The sequence below is a fragment of the Melanostigma gelatinosum genome (genome assembly GCF_949748355.1).
Source record: "Melanostigma gelatinosum genome assembly, chromosome: 18".
Taxonomy (NCBI): domain Eukaryota; kingdom Metazoa; phylum Chordata; class Actinopteri; order Perciformes; family Zoarcidae; genus Melanostigma; species Melanostigma gelatinosum.
Window position 1 is genome coordinate 9,857,778 of NC_136651.1, and position 18,891 is coordinate 9,876,668.

At 41.6% G+C, this 18,891-nt stretch overlaps 1 protein-coding gene across 2 annotated transcripts in view; it reads right to left on the reverse strand.

Moving 5' to 3' along the window:
• Nucleotides 1–324: 324 nt before the first annotated feature.
• Nucleotides 325–18,891, reverse strand: part of pdlim5b (PDZ and LIM domain 5b) — a 30,866-nt gene continuing 12,299 nt past the window's right edge. Inside the window, exons 3-13 of one of the 2 annotated variants that reach the window (XM_079289176.1) lie at nt 18,253–18,404; nt 10,893–10,926; nt 8,909–8,931; nt 7,857–8,011; nt 7,285–7,312; nt 4,241–4,404; nt 2,537–2,717; nt 2,177–2,357; nt 1,696–1,816; nt 1,486–1,601; nt 325–1,367 (exon numbers count right to left, since the gene is read on the reverse strand). In XM_079289176.1, coding sequence (XP_079145302.1) covers nt 1,278–1,367; nt 1,486–1,601; nt 1,696–1,816; nt 2,177–2,357; nt 2,537–2,717; nt 4,241–4,404; nt 7,285–7,312; nt 7,857–8,011; nt 8,909–8,931; nt 10,893–10,926; nt 18,253–18,404 — 1,245 coding nt within the window. In that variant the 3' untranslated portion in view covers nt 325–1,277. Of the gene's footprint in view, nt 1,368–1,485; nt 1,602–1,695; nt 1,817–2,176; nt 2,358–2,536; nt 2,718–4,240; nt 4,405–7,284; nt 7,313–7,856; nt 8,012–8,908; nt 8,932–10,064; nt 10,544–10,892; nt 10,927–18,252; nt 18,405–18,891 lie in introns of both variants that reach the window. The other variant, XM_079289175.1, reaches the window with a different exon arrangement.

Consider the following 18,891-nt stretch of genomic DNA (forward strand, 5'->3'; position numbering starts at 1 on the left):
GATGTTAACTTTGTCCTCTTACTGCAAAGCTCATGCTGGTGCCTGTCTGCCTCTCAATAATTACTGTCACAACTACGCATTTAAAATATGCATACCAAGAAAATGCATCAGTTTTTTTGCTGCTGTACTTTCTATGCAAACATAAAAAGTGCATGTGGACAACACATAAATGCAGTATTTGCAAGAGGAAGAGTTGCTTTTTAATGTTTCAGTCAAGCCGTAGCCTCAAATAATGTATGACGGTATAGTGTTGTATGACATACTCGAAAGCTTCGACATCAATGTTGAACGCTTATATTTGAAATGAAAGTAAGGAGAGAGAGAGAGAGGTACTTTATTTATGTCCAATGTGCATACAGATTATGTTTTTGACAAAGGAAAGCTGAAATATTAATGAGCATTGTTTTGTGTTAAGTTCCATCAAACGTCAGAAAAACATCAACAAATTCATCATGACAGTAGAAAACAGCAGAAACACACTATCACAGCAGAGGGTTCACTTCCTCCATATTTAACAAAAACAATTGTGTGCATTTTAATGCCAGGAGCGAGTTTAATGAAGTACAGTGTTGTGGTGGTATTCACTGGAACTGTAGGGATAACAAAACACACACAAACAACACCATTCAATCTAGAATGTTGTCTCTTTAATGACCGTACTGTGTCCTTAGTATATCATTCTTATGCGGTTTAACAATGAAACTTGACCTGCAGCGCCTAATTTTCAGACTGATGTACACATTACTTGTTCGTGCTTTATTTTACTGGGAATGGTTACACACCACATACTTTTATAACAATAAAAACATGTTAAAATTTCCCAGAAGTATTTTTGCTGAGCAATCCTTGCTTACAAATAAATAATTAACCCTTAATGTTAAATAATCTAAATGTCTAAAACGTTCACTCACTTAACTATTGGCATACCTTTCCCCATCAATATTTCTTTATAATATGTGACCCCCAAGGGGCTCAGTAGGTCATTGCAGTAAACTATCATATTCTGTGTGAAACTAAAAATGCCCATCAAGCTTCAGCACAAATAAAAAAGCTCAGCGCAAACATGTGCATCGGCAGGTGACATTGTATATTTCAACAGTGTATTGAAATGTACTCCTGCATATTCAAACTGATATGACACAACAACATTCGAGCAAAAATAAAGCTTATAGTGGGACCTCTGACACAATGTTAGTTCTGAAAATAACGAACATCTGACTGGAATATAAATTGCTGTAAACTGACACCTTTCCCCCTACATATCCATGAGAGGCAGGTCAGATGTTGACAGTGTGGGCATGTTTCTTGCACAGAGGCTTGTCTTTTTTGGAGAAGAACGCCTGACCTTCCAGACTGGTGGAGCAGACCTGTGGAGAGAGCCAAAGTTATACAGAGCTGTGTTGATATTCACACGATATTCTCAAACATTTTCTCGTTTTTTTCGCTCTTGTTGTTGCCGTGAGTGAAAGTGTCTCCTGGACCTACCGCACACACGAAGCAGGTGTCATGCCAGGTGACTCCTAGAGCATCCAGGAACTTGTCCCCCGCCTCGATGGCAAAGTCGCAGCCGTGGCAACTCGCCCCAAACAGCTTGTAGTAGTCTGAGTGAACAGCGTGTTGACAGAATGTCAATCTGTTTGCACACATGGTTTTCTTTAAAACATTTAGTTTACCGTTGTGGGCTTCCTACTGTACCTTTTTCACAGTATGGCTGTCCATCCTCCATGTGGAATGTGTTGCCCCTGATTGGCTGTTGGCAGTCGACACAGACGAAACAGGACACATGCCAAGTCTGTTTCAGGGCATTCATGACTTCCTGCAGAGAAAAATAGAAGAAACAAATGAAGAACAGCTTGTTGAAGTGATGATTTGAAACTTAAACTCATATTTTCGATGCGTGGCTTGTACTGCACTTTGATCATTGAGATGTTACGCGATGTATTTTAGTGTTGCTGTCTGTTCTTCGATTTTGTATCTGTTCACAATCACATTTTTAATTTTATCTTGGCCAGGATTTCCTTTAAAAAGGGGATTTATTAATCCCAATCGGCCTAATCGTGGTTAAATAAGGCTTAAATAAAATGAAAGGACAGTCAACATTGTTTTTGGAAACGAAGTTTAGACTTTGGCAGAGAACAATCCCCCCCCCCCCCCTTCCCACAGCTTTCTCACTCACGCCCAGAATCTTCTGGTGGCAGCTGCCGCAGGTGGGAGCGAAGAACTGCTCGTAGCAACGTCCGCAGTACACGTGGCCCTTCTCCTCCACAAATCCATTTTCTGCCAGGGAGGAGTGGCAGTGAGCACAGTTGAATTCCTCGGGGTGCCATGACATGCCCATGGCCACAAGGAATGGGCCCCTTGTAAGAGTAAACAAGTGACAGAGGATTCAAGGAGATGATGCAAACATTAATATAAAAAAAACATCCAACGTTTCTGCACGGTATAAGTTGTGCAGAATGTTACACTCTAATTGAATATATATTTCAAACTGTTCCAAAGTTCTTACTGTAAATGCAGTTTTTCTGATATTATTTACCTGATGACATTGTTGCACTTGTTGCACATTGGGGTGCGCGTCCCGGCTGGGATGTGCTCAGCCCGCTGCACCACACAGTTGAGGTCCTGTGGATGTGGCTGTGGGGTGGGTCGATCTGGACCTTTGGGAGCAGAGTTGGTAACCTTGCCAAATGAAGGAGCTGCTCCGACCTTTGGGAAACCTAAACCAGCAGGTGAAATAATGAGTCAGTAGTAGTATGTAGTAGATAAAGGAATGGACATAATATCCTTCCCGAAAATTTTAATTGATAAACAAATCAAGCAAAGCATTAATACAATGCTTGAGATAATAATGATTTCATTCCACAGAAGGGACAAGACAAGGAATCAATTTTTCCCACTGAGGGGAAACAACACATCCCCATGTCAGAGGAGACACCTGGAAAAATACCCCCCCCCCCCCCCCCCCCCCTTCCACTTTATCTCAAAACATACAGAGAGGATGCACAATTCTTCCTTCTCTCTCACTGTGAAAAGACACATCCAGGATGGAGGTCAGTCCTGTTTCTCAGAGGGAGTGCTCGGGGGGTAAAGACACTGGGGACAGAGACGCTATTGAAAGAGAGCACCGTTATCAAAGACCTGGGAGGTCAAAGGACAAGAGCTCCCTAAATTCCCCTGAACCGGAGAGCAAACAAACTGAATAAACAGAGCAGGGATGTGAGAAGACCGTGTGAGTGGGTTTAACAGGAAGAAAGATACTAGAGAGTAAGTGTGACGGAGAAAAATATGGGCTCCAAAGATTCTCTCAGACATTTTTTTTTTTAGTTTATAATTATTGGGTAAAAAGGATGTTGTCATTGTGGTTAATTTGAAAGGTTGCTCTTCTTAACACCATCAGCCAATTTCCAGTGACATTAACAAATATCTAAAATATCCACTTCCTGAGCAGGGCCATGTTTTGTCTGTTCTGTCTCACTGAATTCAGAGACAGCAGGATGGAGAGCAATGAAAAGAAGTCGCTTTTTGTTTTTTGGTACGGCCTTAATATTCCACTAATTTCTTGCTTTAGAAGGTCCTTGCATTTTAAGTGCCAAAATCATTAATTCATGTCAATAAATGCAATGGTCACATTCCACATATTTCGGGCCTGTTTACTTGAACTCAAGTATGTGTTAACCTGATAAATAACACAGTCAACAGAGAACCAACTGTGGGCTCTCCAGCTCTCTCTCCCTGTGGCACCTTTCAGCAGCCAGTTTCTTAAAAAAGGCCTCCAGGGAAATACGTCAGGGCACATAGTGCATCTGTTCTTGTATAAGTGCACACTTGTGTCTTAGCAATGCTAATAATGACCCCTTTACTGATGCCTTTCAGCAAACATTTACCCCGACCAGCCCGAGGTCTCGTGGCAGGGATTGCTGGATTTAAAGAGCGGCCTTCCTTCACCCAAAATAAAATACATAATTCTCAATTTCACAATCTATTTAACTAAGGGGATCTTGGGAAAAGCCAACATAATACCTCTGGATTTTATAGAGCTCATAATCTTAAATGGCTTAGTGTCAGATATTAAACCTGCAATAAATGTCACGGCTGAGCAAGCAGTGATTTAAAAGAATGGGGCTGCCCTCTGTAGGCTAAAAGAAGCAACTACACAAAATAAAGTGGACAGAACTACAAGCGTTTGAGAGGCAGTGAACGTAACAGAAGTAGGGGAGGATTTCTGGATGTGTTCCTCTACCTGCTGGACCTCCAGGTGGGAAGGAAGACTTGTTCTGGGCCGCTGGGCTCTTGAACGTGGAAGCAGGGACGATGTTGCCATTCCTGGGCGATGCTGCAGATTTGGAAAAGGTTTTCGCTGCAGGCGAGGTGTGCACAGTGGGAGTGGTTTTGTCAACTGCCTCACTAGGAAATGGATGGAAATATATTGTATAAATCATAACTCATTACAACACAAACACACACACACACACACACACACACACACACACACACACACACACACACACACACACACACACACATCTCCTTCAACAAGTGTCATCTGATGCCTGTCACTCTGTTTTCTTTTAGTGGAAACATCCACCATGGTCTCAGCTTTTCCCTCCTATCTGGTGTGGGATTTTTTTTGTTGTGCCGCGTTCCTAGAATCCCCGAGTACGAAAGACATCTAAGAGCGGGACTGTGCCATCAGTTGAATTGACCCTCCAGTACAGACCGATGCTTAGTGCGATCTGGTCGACTGCAAGTACAAACGTTTACAATCAGCTGCTCGGAATCTCAGTGACACATGCAAACAATCAGGACAATTATAGGGCACGTTCAAATAAGCCCGCCGTCCATTTGGTTTGTCAATTACTGACATGAGGAAACAATTTCAGGTGCTGATGCCATAGTACATGCAGCCCACCCTCCAGTAATATCTGGAGGTAACCAGTGGTATGATTTAAGTGGTGGTTATTGCTTTTATTCTCCGGAAACCGCAAAGACAGAAACACTTTTCCCATTGCAGCATGACATGTTAAGTGCCAACATATATTTTAGTCGAAAATGAGAAGCCCAAGTGTTTTCTAGTACCCACCCCTTGCTGCTGTATGGAAAGCAAAGAGTTTAAACCCCATAAAGGCTGAAAACGTTATATAATCAACTGGTAAAGATTTTTAATCCATTTTTACTGGTTTAATATAGTTTGGTACATTTAATCTGCTTCTGTATTTATATTGTATTCTGCCCTTCAGAAGCAGCCTACTGTTACAAACAACAAACAGAGACGTGGGGACATTTATAGAAGTGCAACAGGGCTGAGAAGATCTTAATCAACCTGACAAACAATATTGTTCAGCTACCATCATGTAGACGCTGTTGCTGCTCAGGTAGACCGGTTGAGCGAAGGATTTGCACCGACAGGTTAACAATTTCTAACCCTGAGGCTGTTTGGGCTTTCAGCAACGGCACACACGTCATGTTACTAACAACAGAGTCGATTGTGCTGTCAACCGAGGGTTCATGGTTTTCACATGAATGATGAGAAACATAAACTCAATGCAGCCACCCACTGGTTTTATAGCTCGCGTGAGAGTACGTTTACCAGCAGCTACGGACAGATTGCTTTGGTTTAAGCAAATGATGAGAAACCTGAGCAGTTTTGATGGAAAACAGATCACACCGTGTTTACACTTATGGAAAGAAATGCTCGTCATGGTTGAAATGTTTGGACGGTGCAGATAACAGAAATTATTCATACTGGATGGTACTTTGAACAAGTCTCAATGCTCAAATTAGCACTCTACAGGCATTTATAACCTGCCCAACTGATATCGGCCTTCAACTTTGGGACAACTCTTATTGAAAAAATGTACTTTTGCTGCCTGGCAAGAAGAAAAATAAGGAATGAAAGATTCAGAAATAGGCAAAGCAACAGCAGAAAAGAAAGAAAACAGTTTATTGAGGTAAAATCATTAAAAGCTGACAAATGAGACGTCTTTGGTTAGTGTGCAGGCAATAGAGGAAAAGACTCCGACATGCTCAGAAAAATGAAGCATAAGATTACAGGAAGTGTGCAGAGCAGTGGAGGCTTGGACATAAACAATATGTTACAGAGAAGTATGCATGTACACCGCGATATACTGACATCATCTTCTTCATCATCTCTACCTGCATGCATGCATTTTATTTATATATATATAACTAAATAGAGCAGGATAATATGTTCCTTAAAACACTTATTGTAAAAAAGAAAACATTTCCCATTCACTTTTTACTTGTGTTGTTAAAATTTTGGAATTGGGACATACATATAAGAAGCCATTATATAGTGTGCCAAATGACGGGCTGCAACTGTGTTGGTATGACAAAGGGAAGCAATGTATTTTTAAATGGTGGTCAAAATAAAATAAATACAACATAACGAGACAAAACTGTGCTTACTGCACATTGAGCACACATGCTGAAACATCATGATGCCAATCTCTCAGCTTGTTGTACATTTGTCCGATAACTTCTGGGTCCAACTTGTTCGCTCTGATTTACCCCATGAAACAGGATTGAAGGAGAAAAGACGAAGAGAAAGTTGGAAAGGTTAAGATTGTAGAAGAAAATGAAAAGATAACACAAGAGAGACCACATTGATACGTGAGGGGGGGAAATAGCAACAGCGCCAAAAAAAGAATACAAATAGCACAGTTGGAGATGAATATAGAATGAGAGACTTTTTCCTTGCAGATGTGTCTTGAATTATAAACCATGGCAGATGTTTAATATGCCCTCAAAGCCTCACTAACAGAAAGAGAGCAGGAATCTCCTTCTGGCAGAGCAGCTGTTACCCACAATACCACTTAATTACCCACAGGTTCCCGTGAGTGACACACTGATTGGTTGAAAATCTGGTACGGAAGGCAGACTGTGTTTACTGGAGATTAAATCAACTTAAGACTGAGTACAGCGGTAGCAGTCACAGCCTATGCTAAGTCCGTGGCTGTCTCCATCCAACCATCTTCTCCTGAGAGCTCTCTTAGCGGTTTCTCCAAATTAAGCCTTAAATGAAGCGTGATACTGTGGGACCATAAGATCAGGAAATCAGGATTTACAGGCTATGAATCATCCAGGAAGCGCTTAAATGAGTGCTTTGAGGGCCAACTCTGAATATGAAACCTCTATGATCAAGAAATTATTGTTATTATTATGAAATACAACAATACTCGCAAACAAAACACAGAGCCGGAGAGTGAATGAACACTCACAAACACATACAACATTTGATGATATCATAAAACACCAACCACTTACTTCCTTCCACTGATCTCTGGAGCAGGCTCTGCAACAGTGAAAAAGAAAAACACCAATGAAAATAAAGTCAAATGAACAATAAAAGGTCAGTGGGAATAGGGGGCGACACACTGTTAAAAACAACGCGGCTACTGGCTGCAGCTCTATTGCTGCACCAGCTTGTTCTATGTTCATCTCGTCGGGGTAAGAACTGAATGAGAAAGAGTAATCCCTGCAAACTAGAACCTGCTAGAACTTCCTGGACGTATTCCCAAATTGCTCACAGCTGCAGAAGCATGCAGGCACATTGAAGATACATCAAATGTTCAAAGCACATGGCAGACTCCACACCAGATGGTAACATCATTCAACAGAAAGAGACGGTTAAATCTCTCATCTTACTTCATTCTAATTCTAATAACCGAGTTACTGTAAATTACATTTTTGCGTAGGTTAAGCACAAAAAATGTCATGTGCTCCGGCCTAAAGTGGTTTGATATATTTAGAATGAACTGACAGAAACACAAAGCTAAGCCTGACAATACTCAGAGACTTCCTAAAATATTACGGAAATATATTGAGCCAGTACACACCATTTTCAGTGCCGGTGAGCTGAGCCAGCATACGGAAAGAGCGGGACTGGGAGGTGCCGGTTCGCGGGTGCCAGTCCTCCGTGTCTTCAATCAGACGCTTCTTGCTGGCATCGCTCAGCGGGGACGCATGATCCTCGGGCTCCACAGTGGGTTTCCTGTACACAGTCAGATCAACCATCACGATGTTACAGACGTGGAAAGACTCTGTGTTTTATCAATGATATTTATCACTGCTAAGAACAGCTGTTAAAAATATCTGCCAGTTTATACACACACGTAAGTTAACATGAATACAGTAGTAACAGTACACATATTATTGTACTGTGCAATAAGTGCATCACATTCGATCATGGGTGCAGCTTGTAGATACACTGACATTGACCCGACTGCAATTACCTTCTCCGTCTAGCTGGAGGTGGAGTTCTGCAGGCGAGCAATTAGAAGGGAGTAAGGGGAAAATGCGCAAAGGTAGAAACGACAAATTCAAAAGTCACATTAAGTGCGGAGTGAACTGTATGACACTGCACTGTTTATATGAAAGTCAAGAAACTGTTCTGACCCATACTTACTGAAGACTTCTCTGAGGTTCACTATCAGAGAGGAAGCCACAGAGTAGAGGAGAAGAGGTCAGCCAGATAATAAAACATCTTAATTGATTAAGCAATTCGATTTACTGTAGTAACATGGAGAAATTAAACACACGGTTTGCAGTTTAATAACAGTGAGTGAAAGAGGAAAGTGACAGTGACCACATCTCACCACAAGGTGGGAGTAATGTGCTTTGAAATCTGAAAGCTCGCCTTTTCTTCCTAAAACAATTTGAGTGTATTCTAGAACGCAATAATATTTCGGTGAAATGTTTACGTCCACAGTTTAGTTCAAGGACTGTTCCGAACTGTGAGTCAATTTCATGTCAAAAGTCCAAGCGTGTGCATTTTTTATTCTGTGTGTTTGCTTCTGTTTGTGTCAGGTGAGTCGGGGGTGAAGGATGATCAAAGTCGGCCTGTTCTTAACCACAGCAGAATGTATTTATCATCATTCACAACACTAACTTGGTGTCTGTCTCTTCTTCCTCCTGAGGGCAAAGAAGGGGTAAATGGAAAAGGATCGAAGCAAAGAAGGCGCATGAATAGAGCATTTGAGAAATCAACCATACTCCGAAAATGCGTGGAGGGCCCTTCTGAGAGAATGTGCATGAAGCAAATCCACAGAAAACACAAAAGCATGCAGGTCAGGATACAAACGCACACGCTGCAACAAATATGCTTCCATTCTGTAAGCTTGAAGAAACGACACTGATAAACCACTCAAACGCTTGTGTTCATTATCTCCATAGTGTAAACAGCTTTGTTCTTTACTATTTGACATCTTCACAGGTTATCTGACCAAACCCAGATTAAGAAAAAGATTCTAAAAGATGTCTCAACAGACCGTTCTCACTGCTGTTAACTTTGTAAAACACATAAAGATAGAGGTGGGTTTGGCAGATGTATTTAAGTGTGAAGCTGCTTGCTCACTTGAAGCCAATAAAAACAGATCTCTGTGACCAATTTTTTTTGAGATGTCAAGAGTAAAGAATGAGTGGCAAATTACTGAGCTAGCCTTGCTCAGTCTACCGTGACCCAACCGGTGAGCTAAATCCTGCTGATGAAGCCCAGTCCAGCCAAAGTTAAACTCCGCTCCTAGTCTCTAGAAGGCCAGAGCTGCCAGAAGTCTGGCTAATTAGAAACAAGTGTTGCACCAGCAGTGCCTGTTGGGCAGACTGTGTGTTTGGCAGTGCTAAGAACCACAACGTCAATTATAGACAGGCAGGCAGTAGCATCAGTTAGCAGGTTGTGTAAACTCTCTTCCCTCTCCGGTTGCCCTGCAGAAAATTCAAACAAGATGTGCGGCATGCTTCGGAATTCCCTTGTATGCAGCTGTGTGAAAACAGATAGGTCACGGGCTGTTTCAACGTTAGCGCTCCAAACGAGACGCATTTTTTGAGGTGGAATAGGGAATGAGGTGTAGGAAGAGCAGAATGGAATATTGTATGTTCTTCTTGGCAGACTGTAGTGCAGAAATGTCTGCTAATCTGTGGCCTCTATGAACCACAACTCCTTCTGGACTAAAGCACACAACGTACATATATTTCTAAATCGCTCTATGATCATTTGCAGTTACACTGACATAAAGAAAACGTATGGCGGTTGGATGATTGGTACCTACCCATTGATGGGCTCAGACAACCCCTGGCTCTCCAAAAGGCCACGTCTCTGTCCAATGACCACCTCACAAGCATTGTTGTTGGAGTAGAGGTTGATAGGTGTGTTGTAGACGGAGGGCTGTGGGACATTAGGATGGGAGGAGGGGGCTGTCACTCTAGCTGGAGAAGAGGAGTTGGATGAGGAGGAAGAGGCAGACGGGGAGGTGAAGGTGTGGCGAGCAGGGCTGGGCCTGGGAACTGAGTTGGCTGGAGGGGACTCCGTGGCAGCGAGGCTTGACTTCAGCAGAAACGGAGGCTGCGGTGGTTGAGAAGGGGCAGCTGGCTTGAAAGCGGAGGATTGTGAGGGAATGGAGGGGGCAGCCGCGGAGGAAGCTGTGGCCACACTGCTGTCCCCCCCAAAGGGCCGGGCTGTCTTGGTGTATGCAGTGCTCGGGACAGCGTGAGTGATTGGGACTGGCTTAATGATTTCTTGAGGTTCGTCCTGGATCAATGTGGAGACACACAGCATGCAAATACAGCAAATTCCACAATAAACTCATGCATGTAAACCAGCATTCTCAAAAGCACCGCACAACAACCAAATCAAAATCAAAGGTGTTTTCACACTTATGTATGAATGAAAGTCATGCCTGTGCTGTACAAGTTTAAGCGGTGCTGCAACATGAGGCCTGTCAGGTCGGTAATGCATGCCAAGCCAATGTGTTTTCTGACATAATCTCAGAAGGGCACAATAAACATGCTCACTTTTAATTAACTGTTGTAATATCGAAACATAAAATGGATTTCACGTCAACTTTAGTTCAAACAAAGGTGAATATTTGACTCCTTACCTTAGGTACTCCATCTTTAGGGGCACTGGAGGGTCTAAGAAGACAGAGAGAACATCATATAAACACCACACACGCACCATCTGCATAACAACCATTCATCATTTTGCAATGAAGTTTAATTTCTGTACATTAAATGACTGGACATGCTAACTGCTGTGAGAATCATACTTCAGTTACTAGGATGGATAGTGAAAGGGTCAGATTATTTTTGCTGTGAGGGCGAATTAAGGGCAATATTTTTAAGTTAGCTGGTTACTTTTTTTCTGTTTAAAATACTTATTATTGTTATAATTTTTTTTATTGAATGCTTCCTCTATTTTTTATAAGGATTATTGTATGTTGGACGTCAGGGCATTGTTTAAACGCTCAAAAAAGGAAATTACTGCGTGATAAGAACACAACTGTGATTTAGAAAATAAATGAATTCATGTTTCCAGTGATACATTAACATCTCAAGCAAAGTACAAGCTCTGGAAATGGACTCTTATGAATGGAAACAAATGGCGGCCTGGAAGTAGGAAATGTTCCGTATGCTTTTGAAGATGGTTCAGTAAATGTAATTCGTAGTTGTTGCTAAAACAAGCAAAGCTACCAGTATATGTGAACATGCTGTACTGTAACATGAGTCAATGTGCTGACTCATGTTGAGGCGTAGTGTACATCTGATTTACACTTATGATTGAAGCAGCTGCCACAGTTTTATCACCTGTGGGAGAGAGGGGTGGTCTGTGTGTCTGTTCTGTTGATGTGCTCTGGATAGAAACGGGAAAATATCCTTCTAGTAATTCTTACTACTTGCCAGCACTGTCTAGCATAATATAAAACACACACATGGGATGTATTGTGTATTAATGGACTGCAAAGCCCCCTTTATGTCAAACAAGGCACATGTAAGTCCATATCAGTTAACTAAAGTGTCTTTCACAAATTCAGACAGCTGGATTTGTTCACAATGTGTGCCATATTTGGTCTCAACATGCAGACAAGGTGTCCCTTAATTCTCATTAAAAACAAAATAGAAAAATAGACAGTGAGTCAGCAAGTCAGGTCCCGGACCAGATGCTACAGTGTGTCTGCTGCCGTACTTCCTGTCTACCATATTAGGACAACAGTCAACCAACTCTCAAGCCTTTCCTTTCTAACTGAGCCGAGGTGCAACAGCTGAGCTTGGCACCGTCAGGTTATTAAAGAGCCACACCCTCCAACCAGATGTTGATGTCATCCGTGCCCATACTTGCATTTGAAGTTTCCACTTAGCAGCTAATATACAGTATATGCTCATTTTCCAATGTACTCATATTGTTGGACCTGCTTATGGAGAAGCAGACGGCTATGCCAACGAAAACAGTAAAAGGTCGAAAGATTAAAAAGCACATTCCATAACAAATGTGGAGTCAGTCTCCAATGAGGCAATGTGTATCTGCCATCAGTGGCCCGGAGAAGGGCAGCTGGGCGGATTCGCTCCCGATCACTCTTTTTCCCAGAGCAAACTGAACAAACACTCGCTCGGGTGGTCCTGTGAACATCTGTTCAGCTCAGCCCCTCTGTGCTGTCCCGCTCCCTGGCGAGCTGGACCTGCTTTTGTTCTGCTGTGACAAAGAGACTTGCTTTTTGTTGTACATGTACATATTTCATCACAATAAAACGGAGCTATTCGTTGTGCTCCATGCGATTTGTAATGAAATGTGATGTTTGTTACAATGATCATTGTTTTCAGGGTTATTCAAAAGGCAAAATGTTCATTAAAAAAAAACATGACTGCACCAGACATACAGGACTTTGGCTAATAAGACAAGAATACCTACTAAAACATATTCAGTATATTATTTAGAGTAAATCTTATTTTAGGATAGAACATTAAGTGTTTTTCTCCATAAATAGTTGAGCATTTGTCTTTTTTATGTGTCACACAACAGCATAATTATCATGTTCATCTGTACTTTTCATAGATGTCATACAGTAGTTTCTCTCGAACGAAGAACATGAAGATACAACATATATAATATTAAACACTCGCGTGTTATCCTCTGTATAACGATGACTATGTGATATGTTATGCGTCTCCTCTAATTATACTTCCATAAATACAAAAATATCAGTTTTTCTTGTATGTCGAAGTGGCTCAGTTTGTGCGACTGCATGTGTTCATAATACTGACAAACCAGTTGAAGGTACAGTCACGGCTTTGCTCAGCCCAGAACACGCTCCAATTAGTTCCTCCTAATCCAATCAGGATGCCTTGTTTTATTCGATTACAGATGCTAATATATACAATACTTATTTATGGACCAAATTTAAAACCTACATACTTATAAATAAAGCGAATAAATGAGTGCAAAATATAAATAAACATTATCTTGGAAGCAAAAGTGTTCTTGGAAGAAGGAAAAAGGTTGTTTAGTTTAGTTCTCATCAACTTAGACGCGTCTGTGCAAACACACACACACACACACACACACAGAGAGAGAATGAGGAGGTTAACCGGAGGAATAAGCCTGAGGGCAAAGCAGAATGACACATTTCCAACCCTGCCCGTGTCTCTCTGAGGGCCAAGAGAAACAGTCTGGCATGTGTCATTTGACTGAATGATGTTGCAGCTAATAGACAGCTTTCTCACCACACACACACACATCTTACCAGTTAACAGAATAACATACGAGTAGTTTTTAAATTTCCCCCACATTGTTTTCACTTGACTTTCACACACAGTTTATTTTTGGAAAACTACCAAAGAAACATAAAATGATCTTCTGACTTCAAGCATCTGTCACCCTCTCTTTAGCTTCAATATCTAAACATAGCTCTGTTCACTCTCATCATATTAAAAGGAATCTGAACTTTGCATAGATATTACAGAATCACAGAATTCACACGCTACTATAGTAACGTCAGGCGCAGAATACATTATTCCAAAGCATTGAACAAGGGCCGCCCTCTTATATTTAACTTGTTTGATGAATGTTAAAACTCTGTGGGAGAACCTGGCAAAATCGGTTTTCTCAGATTTACCGCTGCCTGAAAATTTGAGCCAAAGCATGGAGAAGAAGGAAAACAAGAAGTAGAAAGAAAAAAAACACATGGGAAAGCAAAACAAAAACTCCAACAGAGAGATGTGGAATAAGCGGGTGTGGAAAATAATATTGTTTTCTGAACACATGTGCAGCCAGCCTATCCGCTCAGTGGCAAAACTCACAGCTTGTGTCTGGCACATGGCCTCTCTCCCATCGCTCCATGTCCCCCCCGGAGAGGAACGTTTGTGCTTTTATGTAAAGCTCATGAGGATATTTCATTGGAAAGAGTCAAGAAGGGTGACAGCGTTTTTTAAAACTGCAACAGTGCTAACAACGACAGAAGCACGACTGCTGTTACCAGAGTTAACGCTTATCGTGCAACCGGACAGCCTGTTGCTGCTGTCAGTTGCCTGGATACCGTGTCTAATGTGTCTGTGCACGTGTCAAGCAGGGACCACGTGCACTGGTCCATATCAGCAGTCACATGCATCGTCGTGACGGAGGACATTCATACCATTTATTTCCGTGTGCCTTGTCAGGACCCTCTTGAGCGCTTCACTGTGTGAGTGATGACTCTCTGGTCATGTGTGCTCGTCTTGACAAACAAACCGTGGAATAAAAGTGAACCACAGGACAAGAGAAACGCTGTTACAACCTGAATTCAATTGCATTTAGCAATCAAACGAGCATCCAGATCAGATCGGTGAATAAAGCAAGCAGGGAAATGAGGGGAGTTCTCCTCAAGGCCAGTTCTCTGGTTGCAGCAAAACCACAAAAGAATAAACTGCACCTCTAGTTAATACATTTATTTAATGTAGATCCAAGCAATGCAATAACAAGCCTCCATCCCTTCTTAATTTTCTTCCGACCACCATACCACATCTGGCTAAGACAACCAGGAGTCATAGGGGCTCTGGGCTGCAATTGAGCTGTCCTCCACTTCACCCTGTTATAACCATTTCACAAGACTTGCTGGGAGAACATTAGCCATGTATGAGCATAGATGCAGCCGCCTAGCTGCCTTGTGATTACAGTAAGTGGCCTGTGGGCAAAAAAATAAATCCAATTTTGCTACAGCAGTGTCTGTGTGTGGGGAAGTCCAACAGGTGTGTTTAAAACAAGGTTGCAGTTTTGGTAAATCAAATCTAAAGCGAGAAGAAACGGGGTTGTGGAATCAAAATAAGAGAAGTATAACGAGACAAAGGGAAAAATACACAAAACCTGCATGAAACGCTCTCATGCTGTGGGATCTGACTTGAATTTGTGTGTGGAAGACGGCGGGATCGCAGAGCTAGCGGTGTTGATATGTTTCATCATTGAGGTTTTGGAACCAGGTGCAGCCAGCCACAACCTCTGTGGAACGGTGCTTTTTTTGCGCTGCATGGCATATTTCAATGGCAATAAATAAACATCAATTATCATACTTTCCTAAGGCTACTTCCCACAGCCGCCTTGTGTACGTACTGTCAGCTTCTCGGCAACAAGATTTCCATGAGAGTGGAACAAAAAGCACTCATAAAATTCACCGGTCACATCAAGTGTACATCAAGGGATGTATAATCAGAAAACATGTTTTGATCAAATCACGATCACAAGCTTAAAACTCAGAACGGACTGTATGCATGGAGCATGTTCTGCTGAGGTAGATGCTATCGTGTGGAATGAAGGACTGTGTGTGTGTGTGTGTGTGTGTGTGTGTGTGTGTGTGTGTGTGTGTGTGTGTGTGTGTGTGTGTGTGTGTGTGTGTGTGTGTATGTGTGTGTGTGTGTGTATGTTGATCATTTCTGAAGTGTAACCCACTCCCAAAAGGAAACTTTTGGTCAACCAGTCTGTTCTGTCTATGGAAAGTACTGGACTGGGTGTTTTGACATGTTTTCTGAGACCACACTGTTGAAAAGGAAAACCGGTTTATTTTGTTCCTTGTGTCACAAAATACACAACAGCTCTTTGCACATTCAGATTAATTTTGACAGTTGACGACAGGATGAGGAGAGTACTTTCAAACCCCAAGTCCATTTCCTCTCTGAAAACATGTTTCCCCTCTATAGCAACAAGGACATAACTAACAATGACTGTTAGTGCATTTTGGGCTGGACAACATACAGCTATTGGAAATATTGTATGTGATTGTATATGACAGCTCCATTATAACCACATCTATGTGATGAAAACGAGTTCATGTACAACTGTAGGTGTCATCATCTCTTTCATAATTCTTTCCAGCGTGTTAAAGCAGATCTCATGACCTAGCCTTTGATAGTGAAATCAGTGCATACAGCCTATACACGTGTTCTGTTTAAGATCTTATTCAAATAGATAAGCTAAAAAGGTCACATAGGGCTGTTGTGTATTTTTTTTTTTTTTTTTTTTACACAACTGCATCATTTAGGTTTGGACGCAGAAGTGTTTTTTTAGGGAGCCGCCCAAAGAATGTGAACTATGACAAAGTGATATAGTGGTACGACACTGCCGTCACATTAATCTTCTTTTGGAATGTCATTATGATAAAAATAGTCTTATCAGTGGACATCAAAACCATAAATCAACTGTGAGAACATGGCTGGAGAAAGTGGTGCATGTCAGAGAGAATTTGTCTCGTTAAATCGTGTTTTGAAAGTAATACATGTTATACTGAGCTTTAGATTTTTAGAAGATAAAAGCATAATAGTAACTGCGACTGTTGACTTTCTTCAACCTTCTTTGTGCTAATATAATAAATTGAACTCTCAAATCCCAAGTAAAAAGTACCCATTTTAAATCATTTGAATACAGAAAGGAGACATGTTTACACACAGTACGGTGTTCTTTCTTCCTTCTGTGTCACTGAATAAAGAAATGCCGTATCAACATCATGCAGACCATCCTCTAAAGATGCAGCCAAAAATGAAGCAAACTACAATAATGTATCATTTGTAACAAGGAAACCACCCTGTTGTTTACAGGGTGATTTTAATTGCAGTAGCATGCCCTGTGAGGCCAGCATGTTTCAGTAGATTACATGCAGCTGTGGGACAGGGCTATTTTAGGACTATTTTCCCACGTTTAGAGCAAAGAGGCTTCTTTCTCTCCTGATGTGGTGATGGAATGACATGCAAACCAGGCTTTGAGTTTTTCTGTCAACATGTTTTGCAGCTTGGAGTGTGTGCATGCTTCGCCTCTAAATACTTTTGTTCGAGGCTAAACTTTTTGCTTGGCTGCAGGAAATGTTTGGCTAAAATGCATTAAAAGGGATCTTCAAGAAAAAATGTATGCACAGCTTGTTGCGCTTTGTAGCAAGTTCTGAGCTCAGTGAACCGATCTTGGACATGCACCGCTGCCTGTGAAAAGTAGTGTGAAGTTTCAAGTATTTCTTGTTCTCCAAAACCAACTCAGGACCTTCCTGTGCACGGACTATATATATATAAGTAGTTTGGCCTGAAACGTTTCCTTAGTGGATCAATTTAACGGCAACCTCAGTTGAAACCCTGTTTTCATTTCTTTGAAGCACGTATTACGGCTTAATGGAGCGCTGTATAACGGGGCTTTCATGTGAAGTGCTCCCCGCACTGCACTACAGCTTTAATATACTCAAAGGCTCCAGAATACCAGGGTCTTCTTTTTGTCTAACGGGAGAAGCAGAGGAGCAGTTGATGAACTCAGCTCGACCAAACAAAAACTGATCTTTTACAGATGATGTGCCATAAAGAACCTCACCGTCATAAAGTAAACAATCATATAAACGTGTGTGTGCTGTGTAGCATTACATGCAGTCAGCTTCGGATGAGGCATTTGAGTCTACACATGCCCTTACTGGAGATCCAATGACAATATCTTGGTCCCACAGTGTAACTGGAACTTAACTCAATTCTATTGATTTACATTAAATGTGCTTCATCGAGTCTAACGTGTGATGCTACACTGTAAACTGTACAATTGCGTCGTCTTAAAATTATCTCTCAGAACACGAAAGGAACCACTTTAATTCCAAGATCATGCCTATTAGCCAAAGTTGTTTTAACATTCCAAACTTCCTGTAGCTACAGTAGCATCCGCTGTGGCAGAAACACTGATGTGTGTTAGATTAGCACAATGGGAGTTCATCTGGTTCAAATATTAAGAAGCGCAAACAAACCAAATGTGACAATCAAACAGATATTTTTGTTAGTCTGTTCACTAATAATAATGTGAAAAGTATCTTCAAATACATACTGCAGTAGGGAAGCTCTTGGATCTTTAAACAGGCTTACGGTAAATACACACTGGTTGGCAAAATCAACAAAGCACGCATTCCATTGCTGAGTGAGGAAATCCATAGATTATGTTGTAGAGAATGTGTGCTCATGTGTGCATGCATGTGTGCACCTGTGTACCTCTGTAGATTAAGGCTGAGATTGCCCGTGCAGGCCTTAATCTTGTTTTGGGCCTCGAGGTGATTCATGCCGTTTGTGGAAACGCCATTAATGGACAGAATGACGTCTCCGACACTCATGTTGGCTCTGGCTGCTTTGCCTCCATCAGTCAGCTGCAATGAAACACAAAGACATTTTTGTTTAAAAGAAGCTCACCATTGACCTATTTGCACCAAACAAAGAGTATTCACAAAGGCTGGGTATCGTTTAAAAAGTGACAATACCAGTTCCAACACCAGTACTCTTAAAGTGACAAAGATACCAATAGAGTACTTTATTCGACACCTCTCATATAGAAGCATTTTGTTGCATATAAAGGCACCACCACCATATTTACTTTTCTCTGACACCACAGGCGTGTACGGCCATACTGTCTGACACTTTGGTGGCATCTCAGCCTGCTGTGCGCCACACCACAGATTGGGTTGTAGCTGCTGTGGATGTGGGCCAATCACACGTCACACTAAACTGAATATTTCCCATTGACACATATGTATGGTGCTGTATTCAGCACTTTGAAAGAGCACCACTGCTAATGATTGCGGCATCACGTGGCGTCGTTCTCCCAGATTTGCAGCTTTCACGATGTCAGAATAAATA